This window comes from Thunnus maccoyii, chromosome 10 (genome assembly GCF_910596095.1).
Source record: "Thunnus maccoyii chromosome 10, fThuMac1.1, whole genome shotgun sequence".
Classification (NCBI taxonomy): Eukaryota; Metazoa; Chordata; class Actinopteri; order Scombriformes; family Scombridae; genus Thunnus; species Thunnus maccoyii.
The window spans coordinates 9,440,306-9,450,935 of NC_056542.1; the positions used below are offsets into that span (position 1 = coordinate 9,440,306).

General features: G+C 37.2%; 1 protein-coding gene across 1 annotated transcript; it reads right to left on the minus strand.

Moving 5' to 3' along the window:
• Positions 1-786: 786 nt before the first annotated feature.
• On the minus strand, positions 787-7,823 carry LOC121906110. The gene is made up of 4 exons (XM_042424785.1): positions 7,726-7,823; positions 4,647-4,988; positions 3,576-3,833; positions 787-1,916 (listed from the first exon to the last, which is right to left on the minus strand). Exons 1-4 carry the CDS (start codon positions 7,817-7,819, stop codon positions 1,699-1,701), a joined length of 912 nt encoding a protein of 303 aa, XP_042280719.1. The 5' UTR covers positions 7,820-7,823; the 3' UTR covers positions 787-1,698.
• Positions 7,824-10,630: the final 2,807 nt, after the last annotated feature.

Genomic DNA, 10,630 nt, shown 5'->3' on the forward strand with positions numbered 1-10,630 from the left:
TGGGCTGTACCTGATAATATTACTTCCTTTATAAATATGAGTATATTATAACAAAGTCTAACTTCTACTGGGAACCAGGACAGTTTGTTGTGCATTTGTTGTGCTGATCTCTCATTTTGGCCATTTCATTATGCCAGTGGTGAGGATTACTGTGCTGATTGCATCCCTGTCCTAACCCTTTACAAATGCACCATTCCTGTGTGTGTGTGTGTTTGTGTGTGTGACCTTCCCGTCCCTAATTCCATCACCATCCTTTTCAATTTTTTTAAAACATGTGGATTAACTTCAGTCACAGTGACAACACCAGTGACGATGAGTATCGCTCATTCACAGAGACAAGGAGGATAGCATGTTTTAATATCTACAAATATAAATTTATATATATATACACATATATATTGATTCTTTTACAAAAGGCAGATTTGATGCATTGATGGATGATATATTTCACTTAAAAATGCAGATTATACACAGAGAGTAAGAGGTCATTTGTTTTTGCTTTCAAATCTGCTCTCTCCTTTGATTACTTGTTCTTTGGATTTATGTTTAAAAATTTAGACAGTGCCATATGATTGTATATCTTCATTTATCTGATCACATAAATGAAAGAAAAAAAGATCAATCTCAAAGACTGACCTTTGTGCAACTGCCTTCAGTCACCATTAAAGGACCAATAATGGATTTCTTTATTCTTCATTACATTAAAAAGGAATAGAAAGGATTGTAAAGGAAATTAGGGTGAAAACTGTAAAAAAAAAAAAAAAAAAAAAAAGACAAAAAAGAACTGGAAGCATACATTTCTGATAAAGGAAGAATGTGTGGACTTCTCTGACAGTGACTTAAAGCAAAAACTTCCTGAGAAATCAAAACCAAAACACACAGCCAGTACCACAATGAGACTGTACACATTTAACCACAGAGCAATAAGAATGAATACAACTCAGCACTCACATCACCTCATTAGAATGCACAAGCCCAAGAAAACATAAAAGCATTTTGATATTCTGTTACTTTTCTATGTAGTAATATTCAGAGTCAAATATCAAACTCATTTAGTTAAATCTTCCCCAATTAATTTGTACTAGGAGGTGATGAAAAGGCACAGAAATATTATTTGTAAATGTAGATCACCGTAGATTTATATATTATCCCACTAGATATTTGGAATAAGAAATGATTTACAGTTATGTCCTCTATTAATGCATATACATATTTTGTGGTTGGCTTTAGTCACAGGCACTCTCACAGGCTTTTCATGAATCTTCTCATGTGCAGAGCCAAACCAACAATGAATTTATCTTTTTACAAGTATTGTGTGTGTATTCAAAACCTGATATATCTTATTCCTCTGTGCCGTAGAGCTTCGTTGTTGTCCAAAAACGATTTAATACACATGATTGAACCACACTATCGTACTGGGTGGCATGTTTCTTCATCACAAAGACTTTGGGCACGTTATTTTGTTTAGAAATGTCTCCAAAGACTTATAACAGCAATCACGTTTTCAGTCTCAGGAGAGTAGTTCTGTGTAAGGCAGACACCACTGCATACAGTACATGTGGGAACAGTGGTTTACAGTGCTTCAATAGCTTTGTGCCAAATATCAAAACTTTTTTGAAGTTTGTCTGTCTTACATGGTACTACTCTCTGATATATCAGGTTTTGGATGCACACAAAATTCTTCTAAGTAGGATGAGTTCATTGTTGCATATCCTGTAAGGCATTGGAGAGATGCATCTCTTTTCTCTGCTGACAACCTGATTCTCCCTTACTACGCCTCTCCGTTCCAGCCAAATGTTGAACAACACAGCATCTGTCTTTAAGCATGGCAATGACCAGGCACAGCAGGATGATGATGGGCACCAGGAGCATAGCCATGTACAGGAACCACGGCTCTGGAAACACCACATCTGGTTCTGAGAAACACAAAAACGTGAAAGATTAAATCACACGTAATGTTGGATGTATTACATTTTTTTCTCATGAAAAATCTAATTACAATTAAAGGATCAGTCCACCCAAATTACAAAAACAACAAAAAACAAATGGCACCTTATCAATATAAAAATGAGACCAACCATCTGCATGGCTAGATACCTTTACATCTTAATAGAAAAATGTGTCTTTTTGTAATTTGGGCGAAAAGATCCTTAAAGACAAAAAATACAAAATCATTTTCTGTAACACCATAAGCAGCAGAAAGCGAGGCCTCACTGCTGTTAAGGACAGAAATCTGGATACAAAGAGTTTTTACTTTAATGTTGAAATGTTGCATCACTTCTGGGTAATGTTTGAAGTTTCCCAGCTGTAAAATAAAATTCACTCGTAGTTTCACGCTTTAAGTGTTTAGTTTGAAGTCTTTAAGCCAATAAAATATGGAGACAAACTTCTCTCCACATGCTGTTGGCCATGTCTAGTCAGGGTCTGAATAACTGAAATGATGCTGGAACCACAGAAAAGATGTCAGAGTTGATGTGTTCCTGCTAGATAGTGTAACATTAACAATTCTGTCTGGGGCTTTAGTTCAATGTCACTTTGATAATGCTGCCACCTTCTGGTACAACAGTCCTCTGCAACTCACTAAAAACAAGCTGCAGACTGCTCTAAATAAGCTCATTAGGGAGGGAATATCTTTTTGAAGAACGGTGTACATCCCTCCAGAAGAGTTATAGAGACTTGTAGAGGTCAATGCCAAGGCTGAGGAACACCAGTCTTCCAAAAGATATTCCCTTATTTGGTGTTTTGATGATGGTGGTGGAGAGCGCTGTCTAACAAGTCAGTCCAAAATCTGCCATAGGTGGTCAATTGGGTTACTGGGTGAGATTGGGTGACTGTGAAGGCCATAGCATATGAGTCACATCATTTTCATACTCATCAAATCATTCAGTGACCCCTCGTGCCCTGTGAAGTGGAACATTGGGAAGAGACCACTCCCATCAGGATAGAAATGGTTCATCATAGGATAAAGGTGATGATTCATAACAACTTCGTATTTATTTGCAGTGACTCTTCCCTCTAAGGAGACAAGTAGACCAAAATCATGCCAGCAAAATGTCCCCCACAGCATAACAGAGCCACCAGTTCACCTCAATGTAGGGGTCAAGCATTCAGACCTGTACCAGGTTTTCCTTTAAGTTGTCACCCGTCTGTATGTACTGTATATATTACTATCTTCTTTCTTTCTCCTCCAGTTTTGTTTGCTCATTTCTCTTTTATTGTTTTCTCCTTCACTGTACAATATATAAATATTGTGAAAATACGATAAGTATGAATACAATCATATGTAAGCAAATGTAAAGATGTGCATGCGTATGCTGCGCATTCTTGCAATAAAGTATAGAAAGAGTGCTGCCTAAAGAAACTCAACAAGAAATGTATTTGATGAGTGATTGCGGGGAGAAGTACAAAGGAAATGCAGCATTGCTCTTATTTCTTATTATGACCAATTTAAGTTTAACCTTTCAAAATGTAAGATTAACCTTTTTTAATTAGCAAAAGCTAATGAGTGTTGAAGTGTAGAGTAGCAAATGTGTACTGTGCATGCATGAAAGCTACATCAGGGGGGAGATTATTACCAGGCGAATGCCAGTGGAAGATGCTTTTCATGATCAGATCTTCATTCAGGTGCAGCTGACACTCATATTTCCCCCTGCCTTTCAGAGAGATGGTCTCGGAGAGTGTATTGTAGGGCAGCGCTGTAACAGCGTTGTTTACAGTTTGGAATTTGCATCCATCATGAAAAATGGACAAAACAATTCTGGGATCCCTGGTCACGTTTACTTCACACTGGAGCTGAGAGTCATTGTGACTGGTGAGGTTAAAGAACATGGTGTCTGAAATGAGAGACAGACAGATACGATCTTAAACACACACATTTTATCTCTGGTGTTGTCTAGATTTTAAAGCCCCCAGACACAGAGTGTCCCATCACCCCAATTTACCAACATGCTCATGAGAAACCAGTTTAATAACCTTTAGTAAACTTTTTAATGTGACATATTTACATGAAGGGCATCAGCAATTAGATTTCTCTCTTATGCCTCATACTTTTGAACTAAGGCTGTCATATTTTAGTTGTATTGATAGATGATAGAGCTTTTTTTCTGACTGGAGCACAGAGATCACAGTGACCAGGCTCTGTAACAACTCTTATGAGCAAATGTTAATTTTAATACAAGCCAGTAGTACAGCTTTGGAAACTGACATATTTTAATTTATTTCAGTGTCAGATGAACTCTGACTTTTGTCTGAATTATTTTATATATAGACCTAACTATGGCTACGTTCACATTACATGCTGAAGTGGCCCAAAACCCTTTTTTGCCTCCAAGTGACTCAGTTCTGATTTTTTCATATCAGATCTGGGTCACTTGCACATGTGATCCTAGATCTGATTCATATTGGATCTTTGGCTATGCAACCACTGTCAGAACAGTCATCCTAATCCAACCTAATTCCCATCCTTCATCTTTTCTTAATCCTCCCGACACCCCAAAACTTTATCCCAGTTTTGTCTTTGATCTGAGCCAAACCCTAGATGAAGATTAGTAAAATAGTCGCAAATCTTTCTTTCTCTGTGACGACATTTGACTTCCCCTTTACAGCAATACGTTGGAAATACAAAAAATCCCAAACCTTTCATTTACCATGAATAATCAGCAAAGTTTCATTTCCTTTTTTCCTAAAACTTTGGTCCTCTGTGGTGATGGAGAGTTTACATAGGTACTTTCCACTGTCAGCCCACATCACATTTTTCAAGAGTATGGACTTGTCTGAAGAGTTTGTGTTGTCCAGAGTGTGTACACGTTCCTTATATTTGTCAGAGGTGGGCATGACCTTCAGTGTGGAATTGTACATCCAATACAGAACTGGTGTAATCAGCATTTTCTCATTGTTGGAAAGACTGAGCCTGCACGGCATGATAACATCATGACCCAGAGCAGCAGTAAGCAAGGGAGGCTGGTGTACTGTGACCTCGGAGTGAGTACCTGAAAAAAACATATAAATAAAGTGACAGGATGTTGGGTAACCGTAAACAATTCCTGTGAAAGTAGCCTTCATAGAAATGTTCACTTTTGTTCTATTAAAATAGTGTTATGATATTACAGGCAACAGGTGACAGGATCCAATGTGATTTAAAAGAGGTTACTGATTCTGCAAGCCTTATCTCCTCAGGCAGGTCGTTGCACGATCACCTTTAGATTTAAGCTTTGACTTTGGAACAGCCAGAACGGCCCCACCTGAGGATCTAAGGCTGTGGGCTGGCTCATACATGTTCAACATATCCTCTAATGTAGCTTTGAGCCAGACCTAGGCGTGCTTTAAAAGTGATCAGAAAAATCTTAAAATCAATTCTAAAATGAACAGGGAGCTAATGGAGAGAAACCTGGATTGGGGTTATGTGATGTCGTCTGTTAAAATCAGTAAGAAGTCTAGCTGCTGTGTTCTGAACTAGTTGGGGGTGAAAGAGGGACTTTTGTTTCATGTCGGAAAGGAAGGAGTTACAGTAGTCTAATCTGGAGAAAATGAAAGCATGAATGATTTTTTTCCAGGTCAGAATGGGAGAGCATTGGCTTAATTCTGGAGATGGTTCTTGTTTGCAGGAAGCAGGACTGGACAACTTTTTTTGATGTGTTGTTTGAAACTTAAATCTGAATCAAACAGTAAATTGGATTTGAGGGACTGAACAGTATGATTTCTGTTTTTGAGCTGTTGAGTTGAAGGAAGTTTTATGCCATCCAACAGTTTATATCACTGAGACAATCTACGGCAGCAGCTAGGCTTCTTAGATTAGTCTCAGAGGAAGGTATACCTGCGTGTCATCTGCATAGCAATGAAAAGAAACATGTCGCTGGATAACTTCTTTCTAAAAGGTAAGAATAAAACCAATCATGTGCAGTGTCTTTGATGCCCACCCAGGTCATAAGTCAACTAAAATAGTGTGGTCTACTGTCAAAAGGACGCTGCTAAAAGAAGGTCATTGGTTACCTTGAGGAGGGCAGTTTCTGTGCTATGTAAAGCTCTAAAACCTGACTGAAATTTCTCAAAGATGTCATTTTGACACACAAAAGCTAAAAGCTGGGTTGAAACCACTTATTCTAAAACTGCTTAAAAAGGGAAGTTTAGAGATTGGTCTAAAATTATTAAAAACAGAAGGATTGAGGTGAGGGTCCTTTAAAAGAGGTTGCACCACAGCATGTTTAAAAATAGAAGCAAAAATAGATTCTCTAATGAGCTATTAATAATCAATAAAATACTGGGGCCAACTATATCAATAACTCTTTTGATAAATTTTGTGGGAATAGCATCAAGGCTGCACATGGTGGGCTTCTTATGGGCTATGATATCAGATAAAAATGACAGTGATGTAGGTTTAAAATTACAATGAATGTCCCTGCTGGTATGTAAAACATGGAGGTTGGGGGTTGGGGTGGGGGATTTGTTGTAGATGTCGTTTTAAGAGTTTCTAAACAGGTAACTGCTTGGAGAGGATCTTGAAAGTTTAAAGAAGAAGTGAAACTTTTTCTCATAGGACAAGTTGGGATGTGTTTTTCTCGTCAACTTCAATGTTGGTGTATTTTACTTGTGTCAATATAAGTGTCTACATCCTCTGCTGCACATTGGCTTCAGCTTTCAGTGGTTAAGGTTGCCACTTCCCAAAATACTGGCCCATGACAGCCAAGCATTTGCCCACAACTTGTCAAGTAAAAGTTATAACATGACTTTAAACATTCACTGATATCAACCAGAGTTGTGGCATGTCAATTAAATCAAGCTATGATCTTGAGGGATTTTGCACAAATTTTATAAACAGGAAGACAAACATTTTGAGTATGAAAGAATGATACAGAAAGGGCATGAAGGCCAAGTTTCACATGCAGTAATAACAAAAAAGACATGAATAATGATCTAGGCCATCCTCATAGCTGTAAGGTGCATACCACATTTCCACAACATCCTCAGATTCTGGAACTTTGCTGCATGTCATACCTCTTACCCAAAAATCATGAGAATTTTTTAAAGATAAACTTGAACTTTGAAATTTTCAGAATTGCACACACTTTTCCTAAATGGGTGTCACTCCTAAAAATGAATTTGCTCATGACAGCCAAACAATTGGTAGTGTACTACCCACCAGTTTAGTTGACTTTGGAGTCAAAAGATGCTACAAAAAAAAGTCTAGACATGGTGTGATAAAAGTTGTTAGTGTTTCCAATTCATATTTTGTCATATCCACTTTGTTTTTATCAAGTCTGAACAGTCTTTCATATTTATAAAAGAATAATAAGCGTACAATTGAGAGTTTCTGGATTCCACTATACCCACTGGTGATTTACCTTGTAATAAACAGAATTTACAGGAAGTTTTTTTACAAAAATAAAGATGTGTGTCTTGGGCCACGAATATCAGGCTTCAAACTATCCTTATGTCAATTGCGGTATAACACAAGTAGTTAGGGTTCTCTGACCTTGGATTACTCATGGCCAGAATGGAGAACTAAAACTACAATTGTAACTTGAGATCAGATAACTTGTTAGTCAGGGACAATTCTTCATCTAACTTAGAGCTTGTTGTTGCTGCTACATATCAGAAAAATATTCCAGATAGTGTGCAGACACACATCTGTGTTATCACCGCAGCAAAGAAATCACTGATTAAATGCTAAATGGTTATCACAAACTCTATCACAAACACACACACAAATGAAAATATTTAAAGTTTTACCTGAGACCATAAAGTAGATAAACATCCACTGTGTCCGTCCCCATTTCATTAAAATGACGCTGTGATGCAACTCAGATAAAAGGACCTTAAACATATCTCTCGACTGAAGGGACGTTAAAAGGATACAGGCGTCTGTTGCACCACTTCCTCAACTTCAATATTTTTTTTTTTTTTTAAATGTTGGGGAGTGTCCAGTGGACAACATTACTCACTCTCAAAATGCAAAGAAATAGAGAGAGAGACGTACACACACATACACTTGCTTCATTGTAACAATCCAAGAACAGAGAAGCTGTCCTCTCCCACTTTCCTGCTCTCTTTACCCTCTGTAGAGTAGGAACCTGCACAATGTTATTCCAAAACATTTCTAAACTTTCTCACACTGTACCCCTCACATCTGCACATCAGGGGAGGGACAAAACAGATAAATAACTCTACATCACAGTGTATAGGTCACTTCGGTTACAATCCTCCACTAGCAATATGAGCAAAAGATTCTCTGCTCAGAGGGCCTTGGAGAGTGAGATAGACAGTGAAGTGTAAGAGGAGGATGTTTCTGAGTCTGAAAGTGAATTTGAAGATGATGCACCAGAGGCAGTCCCACAGCCAGCCACTGGAGGAACCCCATGGCACACATATATGTCCAAAGCGGCTCTAAACTCATTTTGGTTCAGGAAACAGTTTTTTTTTTCTTTATAGTTGTTCTCACAGAAGTAAGCAAACTGTTTAATGTTTGTGATGAAGCAGCAGTTTATGATCTGATTTGAAGTTAAATACAAACTTTTAATTTAAATTGATTTCATGTTCATGTTGAGTTCCATATTGGATTGTCTCATGTTGATGGAGCCAACAGAGAAATGAAATGACTTTTTACGATCTTAGTTTGCTTCTCGTGTTTCTATTCTTGTTCATCACCTGTATTTGCTTTACGGCTTTGATTATAATAAGATAGAGATGAAAATCAATTGAGAATATGAGTTCAAAATACTGAACATCAATGAAAACATTGTTTCATTTCAATTTTTCCTATATAAGCATGATTTATGCCACCCAAGTCTTTATTGTAGTGGACTTTTTACATAAATTATAACTTTATCACAAAAAATGAATGATACTTCCACTGTTAAATGTAATCTAGCAGAGATTAATTATAAACATTAATCATATATGTTATCTATATTGTTTGGAATTGAGATAGACAATAGGACTTTTTAATGTAAATTTTTAACCCTAACCCCAATAATAACAACCCTATCAAGGGTACAAAAAGTGAAGGTAATACAAGGGTTAAAACTGAAAGCAAAGTCACAAGATGTGGTTCCTTTGGTTGTAAGACTAAAGTAGAGCAGGACATTGGGAAATAACAAAATTAATAAAACAATCTCCAGTCAAGGTCCAGTTATTATCTTGGAAACAGCAGTTGACAAAATTGCCTCCAATCAAGGGCCACTTACTCGCTTGGTTTGGAGCTTCTTATTGTATTACAAGCAAGTAAGTGTGAATTGTTTTGTTAACTGTTTCCAGAATCATCACAACAAATTTGGGCACATTAGTTTGTTGAGGCACATCTCTAAGGACTAATAACATCGATCACATTTTCAGTCTCAGGAGAGTAGTTCTGTGTAAGGCGGACACCACTGCATACAGTACATGTGGGAACATGCTTCTGTTTAGAGTGCTTCGATAGCTTTGTGCTAAATATAAAAACTTTTTGAAGATTGTCTGCCTTACACGGTACTACTCTCCAATATATCAGGCTTTGGAAACACAAAATACTTCTAAGTAGGATGAGTTCATTGTTGCATATCCTTTAAGGCATATTTATGAGAAATTGACCATAATTCAGTGTCAAATATGAGGCTGACAAGTCATCACTTGCTGCATCCCACTTCAGGAGCTGAGACAGTGCAGTTGGCATCCATTATTTACATTCTACACAGACTTTTTTAAAAGATCTGCATCTTGTAATTCACACACACAAAAAAAAAACATTGGTAAATATGATGGTTGGTTAAAAATAACTTTGATCTTGAAGTTGCCTTGGAGAGACGCATCTCTTTCAATCTCCATTGCTACACCTCTCCATTCCAGCCAGATGTTGACAAACTCATCTGTTTTTAAGCGTGGCAATGATCAGGCACAGCAGGATGATGGTGGGCACCAGGAGCAGAGCCACGTACAGGAACCACGGCTCTGGAGACACCACATCTGGCTCTGAGAAACACAAAAACGTGAAATGCAATCCTAAGATTAAATCACACATAGTGTTGGATGTATTGTATTTGTTTTTTCCCATGATAAATCTAATTACAACTAAAGGATCAGTCCACCCAAATTACAAAACCCACAAAAAACAAATGACACCTTTCCAATATAAAAACAAGACCAACCATCTGCATGGCTAGATACCTTTACATCTTAATAGAAAAATGTGTCTTCTTGTAATTTGGGTGTAAAGATCCTTAAAGACAAACATTGGGGTCATGTTAAAACTTCCATCTAGATCTCACACATTTCTAAAATCTCAATTTTCTTACGGTGTAAAGAAGAATTAGTTAGGTATAAGTTAGGTTTCACTCAGAAAACTGTGAAGAATACAGCTCCTGGTTACTAACTGTTTTAGTTTTATCATAGTCATGAAACAAGAGACAGATTGACTAATACTATTCATGTTAGATTCAAGAGTTCCATATGTATAAATACATTTTATACATTGCTGCAGTTTTCTGGAAGCAGCCTGAGATGGATTTTACACTCTTACACTCTCTAAAGAAATGGTTGCTGAAAAGACAATCATAAGTTTTGTTTGTTTGTATTACTCAGCCTTGTCTGTTCTTTTGTGTGTTTTGTTATTGATTATCTTTTAACCTTTCTTGCCTGAACTGAATATCATCCTATCTTCCCC